Source organism: Pelodiscus sinensis, chromosome 5 (assembly GCF_052426305.1).
Source record: "Pelodiscus sinensis isolate ZL-2025 chromosome 5, ASM5242630v1, whole genome shotgun sequence".
Taxonomy (NCBI): domain Eukaryota; kingdom Metazoa; phylum Chordata; order Testudines; family Trionychidae; genus Pelodiscus; species Pelodiscus sinensis.
This window is the reverse complement of record NC_143056.1, coordinates 70,606,092-70,626,076: the sequence shown is the minus strand read 5'-3', so window position 1 is coordinate 70,626,076 and position 19,985 is coordinate 70,606,092. Positions and strand designations below refer to the sequence as shown.

The 19,985-nt window shown below is 46.1% G+C and overlaps 1 protein-coding gene across 6 annotated transcripts in view; it reads right to left on the bottom strand.

Annotated features, from left to right (window-relative positions):
• ACTN1 (actinin alpha 1) overlaps positions 1-19,985 on the bottom strand; it is a 158,929-nt gene that overhangs the window by 36,585 nt on the left and 102,359 nt on the right. For all 6 annotated transcript variants that reach the window (XM_006130285.5, XM_075927344.2, XM_075927346.2 and 3 more), the window contains exons 4-6: positions 16,114-16,200; positions 15,199-15,286; positions 11,517-11,595 (exon numbers count right to left, since the gene is read on the bottom strand). In XM_006130285.5, the coding sequence (XP_006130347.1) occupies positions 11,517-11,595; positions 15,199-15,286; positions 16,114-16,200 (254 nt within the window). The remainder of the gene's footprint in view (positions 1-11,516; positions 11,596-15,198; positions 15,287-16,113; positions 16,201-19,985) is intronic.

The following is a 19,985-nucleotide window of genomic DNA, read 5'->3' as shown; positions in this document are numbered from 1 at the left end:
GGAACAGTATTTCTCTGCAACCAGAGAGTATGGTTGTTGGATTTGCTTCAAATAACTTGAATGGACTGACAGAATTACATACATAAAACCACTGATGCAACAGCCCCCATAGCAGACTAAATAAATGGATTAATTTTAAAACAGTGCTTGGGGACTCCATCATGTGACTGATGGCATCAACAGGAATCACAGGTGTATGCCCTTGATTGGTTAGATATCAACTTTGCGAAGAGATTTAAGAAAAGAATCTAAAGGGCATGGAATTTATATCTTTTAAAACCAGAAGAGGCCATTATAATCATATAGTCTGACCTCCTGTAAGTCACTGAATTCCACTCAGCAACTCCTGTATCAAGCCCATAGCTTTTGCTTGAGTTATTACAGCATATATTTTAGAAAGACATTCAATCTGGATATAAAAGATGCAGCAATAAGAAAAATGATGTACGTCTCACAGCCAACTTAAAAGGCATTTAAATTCCCCTACTACAGATGCAATGTTATATTGCTAGAAAACATTGATATTTTTCATTTATACAGCACTTTTTATCCCCCCAAAAATCACAAAATGCTTCACCAACTATTTACGTTTAGCAACATGAAGATGGAAGCTACCCCTGGGCTTGAATGTGTTTACCAGCTGGTGTACAGTTTATTGCATCTCAGCTGAGTGGGAAGAAAAGACAGTTTCTCGGGACAGCAAGAACAAATCCTTCTGACTTTTTGTTTTGTTTTTAAGTTAAGGTTCTGGTTTTTGTATGCATATGAAACTTCCATCCATCACAGAATAATAGAAGATTAGGGTTGGAAAAAGATCTCAGGAGGTCATTTAATCCAAACCTCTGCTCAAAGCACCATCACCCCCAAATAAATTATTCCAGCCAGGATTTTGAAAATGGAGATTCCACCACCTCCCTGGGCAACCCATCCTTCTAGTGAAATAGTTTTTCCTAATATCCAACCTAGACCTCCCCCACTGCAACTTGAGACCATTGCTCCTGCCATCTGTCACTACTGAGAATAACTTGGCTCTATTCTCTTTGGAAGTCCAGTGCAGGTAGCTGAAGGCTGTGATCAAGTCTACCACCCCCTGATTCTTCTCTTCTTCAGACTAAATAAGACCAATTCCCTCAGCCTCTCTTCATAAGTCATGTGCCCCAGTCAACTGATAATTTTTATTGCTCTCTATTGGACTCTCTCCAGTTTCCCCCATCTTTTCTGTGGTGGGGGGCCCAAAACTGGATGCAGTGCTCCAGATGTGACCTCACCAGTGCTGAATGGAGGGGAATAATCACTTCCCTCTATTTGCTGGCAATGCTCCTTCTAATGAAGCCCCGTATGCCATTAGTCTTCTTGGCAAAAGGGCAGTCTTGACTCATAACCAGCTTCTTATCTAGTGCAATCCCCAGATCCCTTTCTGCAACGCTTCCACTTAAGTCAGCCTGTAGCATGTCTCCATTTATTAGACACTACCTGGACCTTGAAAACATACAGCATATTTTTATTAATTTCTGTTATACCTATTGTCATGGCAGAAATACACTTCAGAGATGGCACTTAAAAGGCAGTCACTGAAATCCTAAAGAAACTAAATGTGTCTTGAATCATAACCTGAGGATAACTAGATTCTAAAGCAGTGGCGGGCAAGTCCATTGGGATTTCACCTGTGGCCCGTGGACGTCCTGTCTGCTCCCCCAACGTGCCTCTCACACAGTGGTGCACTGTAACCTCACACTTCCTACACTTCCCTCTCCTTCCCAGCACTTTCAGAGCACCATGCATTCACTGATTCCGCTCCTCCCACTCCCTGCCAGAGCTTGAATGCTGGAAATCAGCTGTTTGCAGCTGTTCAAGCTCTGGAAAGGAAGAGGAGGAGTGGGGACAGACCACGAATCAACAAAGTCATGAAAGCGCTGGGAGTGAGGGAGAGCAGTGGGGATAGAACTCAAATCAGCTTAGTCATGGTGCTCTGAAATTGTTGGGATGGAGAGGGGGAGGTGTAGGAAGTGCGAGGTTCTAGTGCCCCAGTTTGTGAGAGACTAGGAGGCAAGGTGCAGAGAGTGGGTGTATGGGCTACAGGTGGAACCCTAGTGGGCTGTGGGCCACAGGTTGTCCACCACTGTGGCCCACTGAAATGAAGGAGGGTCACTCATGCGGCCCACTCACTAGTCTTGGTTACCAATTACTGCTCTAAAGCAGTGTTTCTCGACCTTTTTTTTTTATAAAGTACACCTTTAAAAAAATTATAAGTACCCCCAGTACCTATAGTTTTCAGACACACAATTTTTTTTCTACTATTGCAACACATTTGTTAAAACAAAATCGTAGCCGGGTGGGCGATAAAATTTGTGGGTATAAAAAGTACAAAAAGAATAAAGCACTGTAAAACTTAAAACAAAAATTCAGTTTTCTCCAAATTTCAGTTGTGCTGATGTACCCCCCAGACTTCTCTCAAATACCCCTAAGGGTGCTTGTACCACTGGCTGAGAAACACTGCTCTAAAGGACCAAACCAGGGGCTAGAATCCCAAAGGCTGGTGTCAGCAATAAGAAAACTCTGTGAGAAAACATCAAGTCGTCCAACATAGGGTGTGTCTAGACTACAGGGTTTTGTCGACAAAAGTGGACTTTGTTGACAAAACTATACCTGTGTCTACACTGCCACTGAGTTCTGTCGACATAACGTCAACAGAACTCATCAGTTTTGTTGACGGCTGTAAACCTCATTCTGCGAGGAATAACTCCTTTGTCGACAGAGTTCTGTTGTCGACAGAGTTCTGACGACAAAAGGTAAGTGTGGACGCAGGGGAGAAGTTATATCGACAGTAAAGGCCTCCAGGAAGAAGCCCTGGTGGACACTCCTGCCACTGCTTTCCACGCTATTGTTCCTGCCTGTAGCCATCTTTAAAAGGCACAGGCACCCAGGATTGCCATTCTGGCAGCAAGCCTGCTACAGCCAGGAACCTGAGACCACGCAGCTCTTTCCAATCAGGCAAGTTGGAGCCATGTTGCAGGGACAAGCCCCCCAAGACCTCCCTGGCCCTTCCAGGGACTCATACCCCCAGGAAGCCTGGGGCACCAAGCGCCTGGCACCCTTCTAGTCTGGCCCAAAGATCAAAGCCTTTTTGGGGCTCTGGGCTGAGGAGGAGTCCCTCCAGGCCATGCGTACAGCAAGAGGAGGAATGTGGACATTTATGCCCGAATGGCAGAAGGCCTTGCCAAGAAAGGTCACCAACCCTGCACACTGGAGCAGGTCAGGAGGCCTCCCAGGCAACTTCGGACACCGGGGAGGGAACATCAGGACATGAGTGCTGTGAGGGTCCACCGCAGGGCAGGGCAGGCGAGAGCAAAGGGGCTGGTGCAGTGCTGTGACATGTCATGTTGATCACAGCTGGGAGGGAAAGGGGGTCACACCCATGGTTGCCCTCAGGGAGGGCCATCCTACCCCTGCACCCTCACGGCTGCTAGGCACCACCTGCTCCTGCAGGCAGTGATGCCAGGTGCAGGCATGGGTTGGGGATGCCTGGATTGTCTCACAGCCGCAGGCCTCTCAGCACTCTGCGGGAACCCCAGCCGTAGCCGGACACTTGTCTGTGCTGCTCGGCATGGGGTATGTGCAAGGCCGGTCCCACCAGTCAGAACTGGTGTCCAGCCTTCAAACTCGCCTCTTCATAAACAAGTTTGGGGGCAAGGGCAGCAGGGCTGCAGCCTGAGTGAGGGGCTCAACGCTGGGCTCAGAATCCAGCTCTGCCGCAAAGGTCATGATGCTCTCCTGAGCATGCAGCAGAACTTCCAGCAGCACGCTGTGGGGCCATCGCCTGCCCAGGGGCAGCTCAGACTCCATGGACAAAAAAGTCAAAAAACCAAACAAACAAAAGAATTAATAAACAAACAAACAAAAAGCCCCCCCCCCAAAAGCCAAAAAACAAACAAACAAACAAACAAAGCCAAAAACCAAACCAGAAAATAAACTGCTGTGGTGTCTGAGGAAGCAGGGCAACCAAAGCAAAAACTGCAGCAGCTTTGTTTTCCCTCGAGGAGGTAGGCAAGCCAGAAGCAGGAGCAGAGCAATGGCTGTTCAGGAGGATCCCTTTAAGCAAGCGTCTCTGCAGGGAGCATGCAGCCTGGGCTTTAAAGCTGCCCCTGTGACCTTCCAGAAGCACTTCTGGGTGCCTTCTTTTGTCAACAGAGCATCTGGCAGTCGACTTCTGTCGACAAAAGCCTGTAGTCTAGACGTATCCATAGATACCAACAACCTAGTGCCTTCCAGCCAGTTTGTGAGCTCTTGGGCTCCAAGCGATCAGCTTTGGATGGAGTACCTATGGAGATGAGATTTAGTTTTATCCTATGAAAATATTCCAATAGGTGCACAATCATGGTATGTAGTGCTACCAAACTCATTCAGTTTGTGCCAAAAAGACTGACCAGCATGTACACCAATGGCTTTAATGCGGTGGTTGGCACTGAAATCAGTGACTTCTATTGGTGGAGAGTCTACATGTCAGCTGCTAGTGTTTAAATACTGCACACTCTTAACAGGTTTTCAGGATAGTGTGAAAACTGTTTCTCTGAGCACACTGTCATCGAGGTACCAGTGATATAACCCTGACTCTCCTGCATGCTAGGAGATAAACTGCATGGAATTTCTTCATCGCTCTCACTTGGCTTTTCTATGCCCTTTAACTCCCATACTTAAGGCTAGGTATAGTTGATAATTGTAGTGACACAGGAGATGCAGCTTCAAGTGCATCTGGATTAACAAGTCACCTCTCCCAGACTCAGTAAAGCAAGAGGGTTTAAGTCAGATGTGCGTGGATAGAAGCAATTATGAAGGCAAGCAAACCTGTTTTCTACACTGTTCATTGTACGGCCCCTACACTAATGTCTTATCTAGGTTAGGATATTGAAACATCTACAGTTTTCAGCAACAGTTCCCCCTGAACAAACGTATAATATCTTGGTGCCTGTGACGTAGTGGGGGTGCTGTCTGCTCTGTAACCCGGGGTTTCCCCTGTGCTCTGATGTGTGATTCCTACTGACTCACCCACATGTGTATTGGCCCAGACACTTAGTCCCAGCTTGAGCAGATAACAAGTCTCTTCCCAGAGGGAGAGACAAAGGAAGGGAGGCGGAGACAGCCACCTGGCTGGGGGCAGGGCCTGGGAGCGAGGCAGTTTCTGTCTAGAAAACATGAAGGGAACAGACTAAGCTGGGTGCTGAGGGTTGAGAGGGGCGATGGACCCCTTAACCCAAGGGGTCTGAGGCATCCTAGCCCTGCGTCCTGTAACCACATCACGTCTATGCTGTGCTGTATTCTGGAGGAGCAATAAACCCTCTCTATTCTACTGGCTGGCGAAGTCTATTCTTGATGCTACGGGGCTGCAGGATCAGGAGGAACCCCGACATGCCGTCACAGCACCACATAACAATTTCTGTGTCTTTGTGTAGGTAGAACCTGCCAGCACTGTGCCTTAGAAAGTAAGTAAGTTCATAAATTCCACAGCCAGAAGGGACCACTGTAACCATTTAGTCTGGCCTCCTGCATAGTATAGGCCATAGGAATTCTCCCAAAATAATTTCTAAAGCAGAGCTGTCAAACACATTCAATCTTGATTTAAACATTACCAGTGATCAAGAATCCATCATGATCCTCAGTAAATTCTTTCTATGGTTAATTAGACTCACTTTAAAATTGTAAGCCTTATTTCCGGTCTGACTAACTCCCATCCACTGGACTGTATGAATTTACCTTTCTCTAGTAAACTGTAATCAAGTCATCCCGTAACTATCTCAGTGTTAAGCTAAACAGATTGAACTCCTTGAGTCTGTCTTTATAAGGCAAGTTTTCTAATCCTTTAATCATTCTCTTGGCTCTTCTCTAAGCCCGTTCCGACTTTTCAAAGTCCTTTTCGAATTGTGGACCTGAGAACTGGACACGGTATTCTAGCAGTGGAATTACCAGTGCCGAACAGAAAAGTAAAATGATCTTTCTACTTCTACTCTCCTGTTTATTCATACAAAGATGACATCAATTCTGTGGACCACAGAATCACACTGCAAACTCATGTTCAGCTCACTATGTATCCGCCACCCCCAAAACCTTTTCAGTCAGTTCTGCTTTCAGGATTGAGTTCCCCCATTGTATAACTATGGGCTACACTGTTGGCTTGCAGATGTATACATTTTTATTTGGGTGTAGTAAAATGTGTACTGTTTGCTTGTGTCCCCAGTTTACTAATCAATCTAGAGGACTCTGCATTAGTGACTTATCCTCTTCTTCAATTACCACTCCCCCCATTTTTGTGGCATCTGCAAGCTTTATCAATGAAATGGACACTTACAGAGAAGCTAGCAAAAATACTCTATAGGCAATACATTCAACATCTAAAAGGGAATGCATCACAATTAATAATAAGCACGTCAAGCTCTAACTCCACTACACATTCAGATATAGAGTCAGGATGGCCATCTGTAATAGCACCATCTAGGGATTCCCAGGAGCATTACAGTACTGAACACAGTGTAAGCATTAAGTAAATCAAATCAAAATGTGTTCAGTGCCATTTCCAAAAATGTGATGACCATGGGGAACATGGTACTGATTATGTATCCTATGCTGGTGTTAAAGTGCCTCGTCTACATTTGCTAATAATGATTTTTAGCACAAGAGGCAGAGCGGGGGAGGCCAGTTGCAGACAAGCACTGCCGGCAATAGGTCATTTTCTAGTGTTGCTGGACTGCAGAGATGCAGTCTGCACATTTCCCTAAAAAAACGACAAGGAGTCCTGTGGCACCTTATAGACTAACTGAAGTGTAGGAGCATAAGCTTTCGTGGGCAAAGACCCACTTCGTCAGATGCATGTAGTGGAAATTTCCAGAGGCAGGTATAAATATGCAGGCCAGGATCAGGCTGGAGATGACAAGGTGGATCCAATCAAGGAGGATGAGGCCCACTTCTAGCAGCTGATCTGGAGGTGTGAATTCCAAGAGAGCAGAAGCTGCTTTTGTAGTTAGCAAGCCATTCACAGTCTTTGTTTAATCCAGAGTTGATTGTGTCAAACTTGGAGATGAACTGTAGCTCAGCAGTTTCTCTTTGAAGTCTGGTCCTGAAGTTTTTTTGCTGCAGGATGGCTACTTTTAGATCTGCAATTGTGTGTCCAGGAAGATTAAAGTGTTCCCCTACAGGTTTTTGTACAACATACATGCATCTGACGAAGTGGGTCTTTGCCCACGAAAGCTTATGCTCCTACACTTCAGTTAGTCTATAAGGTGCCACAGGACTCCTCGTCGCTTTTGCAGATTCAGACTAACATGGCTACCCCTCTGATACTTGACACATTTCCCTAGTATTCTTTGCCTTCTATGAGTTAGAGAGAGATTTCCTCTTCCTGCTTTCATAACACTTGCCAGTGACATTTGGTTGACAAAATGTATCAACCCTAAGCTCTCCCCTTCACACACACACAAAACCCTAACCTCCTACAGACCAATGCTGAAAACAGTTTGCTATGGCATGTGTCTAAAACTGAGGAAATCATTGTATGGATACATCCGGTATGAAATTGCTGGCTGTCACATTTGTCCTTGTGAAGGCCAGAGCCACAAATAGTCAATGCTGTTAATGGCATCAGTTTGCTTTGTCCAGATACAGTATACTTGCAATCGTGATTGTATCATTGCATTTAGGTACACCTAAATTGCTAGCCAGACTAGTATGGATTCAAGGATCATAGGTAGCTACAAAGCACTGTGATAGTGGACTGTGGAATGAATTCCTACAGATTTTAAGACGCGCCTCAAAACTAAGGATGTTAAAATGCGGTTACTTTCTTAATCGAGTAGTCATATTTTTTTTTTAAATCAACTACTCGATTACTCTCAATGGCTGCATCTAGACTGGCAAGTTTTTCCACAAAAGCATTTTAACACAAGACTTCAAAGAGAAACCTCTGAACTGTCATTCATGCTTAAATTTGACACTTTACGACTGGGTCTCAACAAAGATGCTAATTACCTTACCCATTCCCCAATTATCACCTCTAATATCATTAGCTCACAGACATTAATTCCCCCCCCTCATCTCCCCTCTGTTCTGAAATTTGATTTCTCCTTTTTGTGTGTTCACTTTTTTTGATTGTATCCCTTTGGTATATATGATCATGCCAATTTTCTTCCACAATTTGATCTGAGGAAGTGGGTCTGGCCCATGAAAGCTCATCACCTAATAAACCATCTTGTTAGTCTTTAAAGTGCTGCATAGTCCTGTCTTTTGTTATATAAAATGGTGGCTCTTTCCATCTAGCCAATTCACTATGCTTGCAATTATAGCTTTGTTTTGAAAATAAAAGTTTGTTCTTTTTTCTAATTAGCTGGTATTGGTTGATTTGTGTGTCCTGGGAGGTCTGTCTGTGTGTATTTGCATCCTGACTGAGGGGACCACCACAGCCTGCAGCTTGTTTTTCTCTTCAAGCTCTTTTGGGGAAAAAGAGCTTGGGGTACCATGGGGTTGATTTCAAGTGCCAACCCCTGTTTGTGGGTTCAAAGCACTTGACGGTGGCAGCGGATTCCCCAAAATCTGGGTATTAGGATTTTGGGGGGAAGTTTTTGTACCCGAGCCTGTAGAGGCAAGATTTTGGAGTGCTCTTACGGGCCCCCAACTTCTGCATTCGTCGTGCCAGAGTGGGGAAGAGCCTTGACAGGGGAGCCAGCATGCACAGACGCTGGCTCAGTCCCCAATCCTGCAGGTCTCTCGTCAATCAGCATAACCTCCCCCCCACACTGCTGCTCTGCATTATAAGGGATGGGGAGCCGGAGCACAAAGACATGTTTGCACCTCGACTCCCCTGTCCTTTACACTGAGTAGCAGAGGGGCGAGGTGGGGGTTAAGCTGACCGATGAGAGACCCAGGACCAGGGACTGAGTCAGCGTCTTCATGCATCGGCTCCCCTGTCCCTTAATACTGCAGAGCCGCAGCATGGGAGTGGGGAATACAACTAGTCGATAGTGCTAAAAGATAAGCCTCAGCTTATTGGTTAGTCGACTAGTCACTTACATCCTTACTCAAAACCTCATCATTTTCCATTCTGAATGCAGCAGGTACCTCTTCAACCTCATCTTCATTAATATAAACACACACACACAGCAGGCATACTGTTATTTTAACTCCACATGCAGCAGGTTTCCCTTGGGTAGATAGTGAGCTAGGAAGAAAGAACAAAAGTGTGACAGATATTCGTCATGTGGTTTAACGCAGCACTTGCATACCGCAGTGACAGGTGCCATAGGAGAACCTGAATAGACTGGCACAGAATGAAAGCTGAGCCTTCTCTTTCTCTAACATCTCCAATTTTTTCTAGGGCTGTGCACCCCAAAGAACATATAAGATGAATGGTTAAAAGGGTGAGGACTAGCAGAAGCGCTGTGACACCGAATTGTCTCACATGAGCGAAATGGCAGATGCGGGAACAAGAGAGGAACAGCTTGCTAGAGTCTGCCTGGGTTAATATTAAAGGAAAGCGATGTTCTACTTATCTAAAGAATCCACTGTTTGTGATCACTAATAAACCTGGCCAGGCTAAAAGCTATCTTGTGCCCTTTGCTTTTGCTGACCGTGACATTCATGTTACATTCTCCCACAGCTCCCCCTCCTACCCCACAACCCTGACTCACATACTCAGAGATGTCTCTCCTCCTCCAGTAAGCTCCAAGTCCCCTTATCACAAGATGTTGCCATGGCAATTATTGCAATGTCACTAATACAAAAATTCCTCTATCAAGCAGCACTCAGGAAGGAGTTGGAGGGGGGGTGGGAGTGGAGAGACCAAGCACTTACTGTATCTGTCAGAACAGCAGAAGCTGAAAGAAATCCAATTAGTATGACTTCTGTTTTCAGGAGCTGTCTTAAACAAATGAGGAAGTATCCAACATGGCAACATGAAGGTTACACTGGCCAAGTAGATGTTATGATTACAATACTGGAGGAGGCGATTATGCCATTATTCGATCTTCCTGCTGGATGAAGGGATCAGAAACATGGTTTGCAACTGGGCTAAATAGGGGGAGGGATGGTGGAAGAGAAAACCCAACTCCTGTTCTGACAAACAGCCAAGATAATTCATTCCAACATCTTGCCCACCATTAACCAGAGCCATGAGCAGTAACCACTTGTTCAAAACAGGTAGCTGCAATATCAAGCAGAGACAAGTGGAGCAGCCCACGCAACACGCAGGCAGGAAGTCTGCAGAGCTGCTGGTTGGGAGCTGCCTAGGTAAGTGCCTCCCAGTCAGAGCCTGCCTCTGGCACCCCATCCCTTCTCTCCCCCCAACTACCTGCCCCAGGCCACCATCCAAAACCTCTCTATCCCCTCTCTCCACTCCTCCAGGTCACAACTCCCTCCCAGACTCTGCATCCCCTCCTGAACCCCTCCCCCAGGCCAAAATCCTTTCCTGCACGCATACCCCTTCCCAGCCCCTGAACCCCAGGCCCCTGCCCCCAAGTCACCAACCAAACTCACTGCACCCCCTTGCCCGCCTTCTCCCAGGTCACAACTCCCTCCCAAACCCTGCCTTTCCTACACCCATAACCTCTCCTGCACCCATAGCCCCTCTTGGACCATGCACCCCAAGCTCCTGCCCCAGATCATAACCCTCTCCTTCATCCAAACTTCCCACACTTCCTCCTGCACCCCAGTTCTCTATCCCAAGCTCCTTTCTACACTCCACCTGCTGTCCCAGACCCAGCACCCCCTCCACTGAAGTGAGGCCCTTGGCCACTTACCAAAATCTAGGAGTGCCCTCCTATTAAAAATTATTGCCCACCCCTGAGTTATTGTCTCTCACAGACAGCTGATTCAATTAACTCATTTCACTTGGCTTATTTGCATACTGGTCCTACCCACTTGCCCTCATCATTGCAAGAACCTAGATCAATTAGTGATAGGGCTCTATGCTTATGATTTCTATATCTAATATGTTTGGTTTACAGGTATTACAAATTCTTGCCCTCAGTGATACTGATTTCCTTCAATGAGTAGGCCCAGGTGTAAGTAACTAGAACTTAGTAGACTGCTCTGTTGACAATACAGAAGTAGCAATAAAATCCATCTCATTCTTTCATAGCTGCGTTAGCTCAGGATTGCTAATTGGTGTACAAAGCAATACACATTTCTTTGTGGTCACTAGATCTTCAGACCTGCTAGGGAGCTGAGCTTTTGGGCAGGAAGATGCCATTCTCAGTGAAGTGTTTTCAAAGTACAATCAAACTTTCCTATTGTCCAATGTGCCAATCCAAGTGTTAGAAAGGCCCAACACTACAACAGATGTCTAACCATTAGCGAGGCAGTGCATTACAAGGCTTCACATGATGGCTGAATTTTTGACCTCTCTCTTCTTTCTTCCCCCAGTCAGCTTCAGTTGTAAGTTTAAGTTTTTCTTCTCCTTTGTCACATTAGCTCCATTCTCTCAACTTCCACAAACCCAAGGTCTCTGCTCCTTAATGTAAATAAAATTAAGCTAGTACCTTTCGCAGCTTTCCGTAGTCGATGAGCTCTGGGCGATGTCTGTGAATCAAAGCACAGAAGCCAAGGCCATCCTTCCAGCTGTGAAAGAGATGGAAGAGAGTTCAGTTAGGAAGACAGATGGAGGGGCATGACAGATGGGGGTAAGACACTGGGACACTATGGCTACGTCTAGACTTCATCCCTCTGCCAACAGAGGGTATGTCTACACTACAAAGTTAATTCGAACTAACGGACGTTAGTTCGAATTAACTTTGATAGGCGCTACACTAGCGCTCCGCTAGTTCGAACTTAATTCGAACTAGCAGAGCGCTTAGTTCGAACTAGGTAAACCTCATTCTACGCGGACTAAGTCTAGTTCGAACTTACTAGTTCGAATTAAGGGGTGTGTAGCCCCTTAATTCGAACTAGTGGGAGGCTAGCCCTCCCCAGCTTTCCCTGGTGGCCACTCTGGCCAACACCACGGAAACTCTATTGCCCCCCTCCCGGCCCTGGACCCCTTAAAGGGGCACGGGCTGGCTACGGTGCCCGTGCCAGGTGCAAGCCTGCCAGCACCCAGCTAGCAGACCCTGCACCTGGCACGGCTCAAGCCAGCCACCCGATGCCCCCCAGCCCTCCCCCTCTTCCCGGGACCAGGCTGGCGGCTCCCGGGAGCTTGCCCGGGACCACAAGAGGTGGGCACCTGCCTGGTCTAGTGCGGACATCGTGAACCTCGTCCACGACCTCCGCACTAGGCACAGGAAAGTGGCCGTCTAAGGCAGGAGAGCTGCCAGCCTGGCCACCCAGGAGCAGGTGTGCATGAAAATCAAGGTGGTCCACTGAGACCCCCGACCCTGAGCCCTGAGCTTAGAATGGCTGTACTGGGTCAGACCAAAGGTCCATCTAGCCCAGTAGCCTGTCTGCCGACAGCGGCCAACCCTAGGGACCCTGGAGGGGATGGACCGAAGACAGTGACCAAGCTATTTGTCTCGTGCCATCCCTCTCCAGCCTTCCACAAACTTTGGGCAGGGACACCACTCCTACCCCCTGGCTTATACCACTCCATGGACCCAACCTCCATCATTTTATCTCACTTCTCTTTAAACTTTAAATCCCAGGCTCATTTGCACTTTCGAAGTGCTTGATTTGCATCCCTCTGTTGGCAGAGGGATGAAGTCTAGACACAGCCTATGTCTTTACTTTTAGCCTCTTTAGCTCGTGTCAACTTCAATAAATACTGAACTGTGAACAGAACTCTCCTCTGCTTTAGACCCCCATCCTGCTCAGTTTTCTAACATGCTAAAAATGTACAACATGAATGTGAAAATATTTAAGCTTAAATAAATGTTTACAGATAGCGTGCCCTCTATTACGTACCAAAAAGATGCCCTCAATCTAGTGTGAAGATTCTGCTAGTTGTAAATCAATACTTTTTAGAGGTTGTATCAACCAATGAGAATTCATCTTTTCTTAAAATATAGAACTGAAGTACAAATGGAAAAGTTCATTAGCATTGATTATTTAAATCGAGGCTTCCCACTAGATTTAAATCAATTCACCCTGGTCAGTATAATGTAAAATTAATACAGTAGATTTCCTATATTTTGCTCTTGGATAGGGATGGTCTTTTATTTAGTAGAATTCAAAAGGTGGAGGAAAAGGAAAAGAAAGAAACCTAAATAAAATAACTGGCATTCCTAGCCAATTTCTCCTCCTCCCCAGTCCGACTGACAGGATTATTCCTCAAAGTTACACTTTTTAAAAGGATTTGTTTAGCCTAACTTTAGATCACCATACTCACCATCAAGGTCAGTCGTCATCCCTCCCAAACGTCCATGATGAATCAAGAGATCCCAAACTTAGGCTATGTCTACACTAGAAAAAGTGTGCTGGGGTAGATACACCGGGAAATCCTCCTAATGCAAGCTCAGCTTAGACCAGCAAAAGAGTGTGTTTTTGCTGGTACAGGTTTTACCTCCTTACACCAGGACTCCCTGGTCTGGCAACATCTGTGGTCCAGCGGGACCACGTATGTTGCTGGACTACAGAACCCATGGACAGGGAGGTTTGGCAGCAGGGCAGACAGCAAGGTTCCCTCTAAGCTGTGCAGCAGGACAGCCCTGCAGCTGCTTAATTAGCCGGCCCACTCAGGGGCTCAGGGCTCCAGGCAGGGAAATGCCTGACTGGGCAGGTCTGATTAAGCAGCTGAGGCTCTGTGCTGCCATACAGCTCTGAGCTCCAGCCCTGGCAGCCAGAGACCTCTGACTCCAGGGAGCCCTGGCTGGGTTGGCTGTAGGAGGGCTGGTGTTGGAGACCAGCGGCAGTGGGGCTGGAGCCATAGCCCAGGGGCAATGGGGCTGGACGCAAACCAGAAGCATCCAGCAGTAGGGACGGGTGGCAGACTGGGAGGCCAATGACAGGAGACCTCCCCAGGTCTGGCAAATCCCCTTGTTCAGAACCAGTCAAGTCCTGAGGGTGCTGGACAAGGGAGGTCCAACCTGTATAGCAGGGCTACTCAACTTTGGAAGCCCCGGGGGCCACAATGATATTCACAGCACATGCCGAGGGCTGCAACTTAAGTGTGGTTGCATATGCATGCAATTATATATGCAAATAGATACAAATAGCTTCTTTCACACCGACAGGCATGAATACAAAGATTAAAGCAAGACTATACAACACACAGGCCCGATTTAAGTCAGTTCTGCTATTATTAAAATGCAATATTTACTCGATTTCCACCCATATGACAGCACTTCTAATGAGCAGGGCTCGACAAATCAGTGAATCTACTTGCCCGTGGCGAGTAGATTTCAGCCGGTCGCCCCGTTCACCGGCAGCGCGCACATGCGCAATGCGGGGCTGGCGCATGCGCAGTGCGGGGCTGGCGCATGCGCAGTGCGGGGCTGGCGCATGCGCAGTGCGGGGCTGGCGAGTAGATTTCACCGCAGATTGTCAAGCCCTATTAATGAGCAATAGCAGTCAAGGAATTTAACTACTAAAACACATATCAACGGAAGACCATTATATTGACTACTTTTTTGTTTTGTTTTGGCTCCCACCTACGGGCTGCAAATAAACGGGCCGCGAGCTGCATGCGTGTTGAGTAGCCCTGATATATAGCTTAAACTGGCTCCCCACGCAAAGTGATCTGGAACAGCAAAACCACCAGTATAACTTCGTCTACATGAATGTTTTTGCCAGTACAGAAATGTTGCTTAAGAAACAAACAAAACCAAACATAAATATACAAACATACAAAATATGCAAATATACAAAAACATAAATATACAAGTGAAAAAGAAATCACCTTCCCTAGCCAGCATTCCTATACAGATACACATTTCTAATGTAGCTCTGACCTTAGGAAATTTCTCCTGAAACTTTTTGGAAGTTCACTCAGGGGAAGTGCCATTTCTTGACCAGACTACAACAGTGACAGCATCTTCAGTGGCCCTAATGCTCCAAAGTATTTGACAAAGGAAGCATCTGTGGTCAGAGAAAGGGACTTGGAGTCAGGGAAACTTGGTCCTGTTGTGAGTTTTGCCACTGATGTGCTATAGGACACTAGGAAATTCAGTAGGTGCTACTTTTTTCCTACACAATATCAGAGTAACAACTAGTCTCACAGCATCAGCACTCATGGAACAGTGTCTAGAGTCCTATGAACAGCTAGCCAAATGCTATTAAAAAAAAACCCTTTACCTGATGTGGAAATTCTGAATGTTCACATTTTTGTAGGGGGCTGTCTTCCTCTGACACCATAACAAAAGCCCTTCTTTAGCAGATGTCTCTAGAAAGAAAGCAAAGGACACACACGGATTAACCTATTTTTTCCCTGGAATCTTCTGATCCCATGCGTAGGCTGTAGAACAGTGTTTCTAATTCATTCTGATCCAGCATCTTTGTCAGAAACAGCAGCGAGGCATGTCTCTATTAGTCATTTAACTTCCTTCTTTTAGTGATGAATCTCTTATGCAGGTTTCTGATATGTTACTGTTATTTCTCCTAGAGTGGGTGTACATGGCATTTTGGGGCTAGCCAAATTAACATTAATCAGGATCAGTCAGTGGGAAATGTGCTAGAGTCCCAGACCCTTTGGACATTGCCATGTTTCAGCCTTGTCCCTTTCTTTCTCTGTTCCTCTCTAATACTCTTCAAAGAGCAAAATATAAGGCATCCTCGCAGGATACCCATAACAAGTCATGAACTAGCCAGCAAGGTTGATCAGGGTTTAGGGCAGCTTGGATCTCCAAAACCCTATGAGGTCATCTGGGATATGTCCTTTGTTGATTCAGCTACTCTTGAAACTAGGGGTATGTCTAGAGTAAGTGAAACGAGGCTTACAGGATCTGACGACAAAGGGATCTGGGGTCGGTTGATCCCCATCTAGACTACCGCGCTGTGCCAACAATTTTGATGTAAATGAAGTGGCGATTATTTAAATCGCTGCTTCATTTTGCTATGTCTAGTAAACTCATCTACATGGCTCCGTCGACGGAGCCATGTAGTCTAGACACACCCTAGATGTCTTTTGGGGGAAGGGACATAGCTACCTGCCCCCCAACCAAAACCACCTTCGCTCGTTTTTGAACAGTGGATGCAGGCTTTGAGATTTACCTTCCACAGAGATATCCTGAATGGCAAAGCGAAGGATGATGGTCCAGATCATTCCAAGGGTCATTTTAACATTTCCATCCACAATTTCTGCAGGGAAAAACACCATCATTATGCAGAAGGTTTACCTTTTACAGATCTGAGAGCTGGACTTCCACAGATGAATGCTTCCCACAGGTTAAGGTTCCCAAATTACATTTATGAAGTCCTGCGGCTCTATACAAGCTTGTCAGCCCCCACTTCTACAGCTGTGGCACTATATCACCATCCTGGCTTGCAGCACCCTGTGGCATGTTATGTGTAAGCTTTGCACAGCTCCACTACTATCGCTTAATCCTACTACTACTGAGCCTTTGAGTAGAGGCTGAGAGTCTGAGGGCCTATCTACATTGGAAAGTTACAGTGGTATCTGGTAAGGAGTGCATCCAAACCATGATACTGCTCTGGTTTAACTTCCCAGTTGGGCATTTATTTTAATACAAGAAATGCTTATTTCTGCTTTCACTTCTTACATCATTTAGAGCTTGGTCTGTGCTACAAAGGTGTGCTGGCACAGCAATGTTGACTAGGAGAGTGTTTCTCAACCAGTGGTACGAGTACCCTTAGGAGTAATTCAAGAGAAGTCGGGGGGGGGGGGGGGAGGGTACATTAACAACGGAAATTGGAAGAAAACTAAATTTTTGTTTTAAGTTTTACAGCATTTTATTATTTTTGTACTTTTTACACCCAAAAATTTCATTGCCTGCCCAGCTACGATTAAGTTGTTTAAACAAATGTGTTGCAACGGTAGAAAAAAAATTTGTGTGTCTGAAAACTGTAGGTACTGGGGGTACTTATAAATTTTTTTTTAAAAAAAGGGGTACTTTAGAAAAAAAGGTTGAGAAACACTGGACTAGAAGTCTAGGGGAATAAATCCCCCTTGCTGACATAACTAGGCCAGCAAAAGACACGTCATAGATACCATTAGGTCAACAGGAAAGCACCTTTATAAAGTAGACAAGCTAGGGAGCATCCATGCAGGGGAGTTATACACCAATCTACAGCAGTTTAAAATACCAGTATAGTTATACCAGTGTAACTGGTGAATCTTTCCTGAGGCTATGTCTGCAATGAGAAGCTTTGGCGACAAATGTGCTGTTGACATGCAATGTGCTGTGTTTCTAGCAGGGCAGAACAGAAGCATTCCAATAATGTGCTTTTATTGTTTGTTCCCCAAATAGAGCAGATCCCTCAGCTGTCAGATACTTCCCAGAGCTTTGAAAGGGGAGGGGTGCATGCCTGCAAGGCAACAGAAATCACAAAACACTGAGCAGAGCCATAAGGGCAGGCATTGTGGGATACTGGTGGAAGCCAGTATTCTCAACAACACAGAGTTCACACTGGTTCTTTGTGAACAATAAAGAGAGGAGAAAAGACAAAAGTGTCTTGCAGGGCTGAAAATTGCATTTCCCAACAAAGTTGCACTTTAGTGTGTACGTTCTCACTGTTTTGCCAACAGAATGCAATTTTTGGTGAGAAAATGTGCCAGTTTAGACAAGATATGTAACTAAATCCTAAGAGCTAATGTTGTGATGTGGAAAAATACCCACCAAGATTCAAATGAAACACAGCTAGTTCTTAGGTATGTCTTCAGACTACCTCTGTGTAGGGCTACTTTCAGATTCATAATTGGAAAAAAGCATCAATTGCATTTCATCAAAGTTATGCACTGTGGATGTGAAAAGTTAACTGGTTAACAAGTAAGCATCATCCTAAATGGATCATGCTTACCAGTTCCGGTTAACTGTTAACCAGTGGGAGCTGAAGCAGCTCCCTGCCTACTTTTGGCAGAAGACTGCTCCAGCCCCACTGTGGACAGGGTCGGCTTTTGTTAGGAGCAGCTCCTGTGCAAGTAAGGTTGTTACTTTGTTAGGACCCAGGCACTGTGCAAGTAAGGTTGCCAGGTGTCTGGTATTTGCGCCTTCCATCTGGTAAAAAAATTCAGAAAATACCGGACATCTAAAATGTTTTTTCCGAAGCCTGGCTCAGGCGCCCAACGGAAGACCACTTGGGACATGCCGGGTGGAGGGAGGGGGGAGCGTCCCGGGAATTAAAGAGGCCGCAACTGCATTTTGGCCCTGGTCTTTCTCCCCCACCCCCCTCAAAAGAATTTTTTCCAGGAGGGGTTTTTTTTGGGGGGGGGGGGGGGGGGGGCGGGTTGGTATTTTTTATGAAACCATCTGGCAATCCTATGTGCAAGCAGGGGCTGTTCTGGAGTCCGGAGCAGCCTCTGTCCACTGGGAGCCTGGGCCCACCACAGATAGAGTCTGTTCTGGCAGGTGCTGGGAGCCAGGAGCTCACAGCAGCTCCAGCCTCAATGAAGGGGCTGGGAGCTTGCGGCAGCCCCAGCATGGGGCTGGAGAATTAGTCCCGTGGGCTGGAGCAGTCCCCAGCCCGGATCAGTCAGTTAACCACTCAAATGTCAGGTTAACCTAACATGTAACCAGTTAATTAATTAACCAGGATTTTATATCCCTAGTATGCACCCACATCTTGGCTGAAGTTGCAGCAAAAGGCATGTTATGCACCACTCTACCAAAATGTTAACTTAAGATGTGAAGCAGATACTTTATTGCTCACTGGACTCCTTTGCAATGCAGATTAATAAGTGATCAACAACTCGTGGGCTTTAGAAACAGACCCAGAGTGTGAGACATAGTCTGTTCAGACCTGGAGGTATATCTGGTTCAGAAAGAGTTTGCAATTGCTTGTGGATTAATGCCAATTAATGCAAATCACATAGCAAATTTCTATTTCTCATGCTCTGACCCTGGACAGATAAAAAGATTTCATTCAGTTTAAGAGGAAAATACTGTCATGTTTGTAAAAAAAGCCACCTTAGGTTATCTTGTCCATATCACTAGAACTAGAGATTAAACGAATCACAATGTACACCACCAACTATTTTTGGAAAATGAAACTAGCCTAGTCAGTTTCTTTCTCTTTTTCTCCTGCATTGCATGGGAAATGTTTAAGAGACAATCATCTTTAAAGATGACTAGCAAAGTCCTCATGATTTAAGATTTCTGTAAGTGGGGGAATGGTCCTGCTATTGTGGGGAACTTTCCTGGCTTCTATACTACCCCGGTGAAATGGACTAGCGACAGGATCTGAATCCCCACTCCCATTTCTTTTACCCAAAGGCCTCCCTGACCCCGAGGGCTCCCCTTCCACTCTCCGGAGTAGCAGAGTCCTCAAAATCCCAACAAGGCTGGGCCCAGGATTTCTGGGGCTTAATCCCTGACCTTGTAGTTACTGAGGGCAGAGGCTAGGGTGTCCCCACGCCGGGGTGCTCTCTTTACACGGGATGCTTTCTTGACCCACTGATCATTACATACAGTTCAAAGTGAATACAATTTATTAAACAGCAACTGATTAAAAAGAAAAGAATAAGGAAAAAATGAAAAAGGTTAAAAGAGATCACATAGCCCAGCTCTGTAGCATGGGGACATCACAAACAGCAGTTTGCAGAGTGTAAGGACAGTTCACAATCTGTTCCTTATAGGTCCCAGGGCTCTCTCTCAGGCCCTGGCTGTATTGCAGCAGGGGCTGCAGGTTGGACACACTTGCTCTGGCAGTGACCACACGACTTCAGGTTCTATGTGGCAGGACCCCTTTCCCAGTTGGAGTTACAATCCCTCTCTAAGTCTGGCCTGCAGGGCTTTTTGGCTGGTGGTATCTCCCTGGCCAAAGCCTCTTTTCCCCCCTTTGCTGGTCCCAGCAGCTCACCACACCCAGCTCCAGACTATGCTGCTTTGCCAGCCTCCAGCTCTTTGCTTGCTCCTCTGACCCCTTTGACTCTGGTCACTGCAGGTCTGCTCCTCAGCACAGCTTGC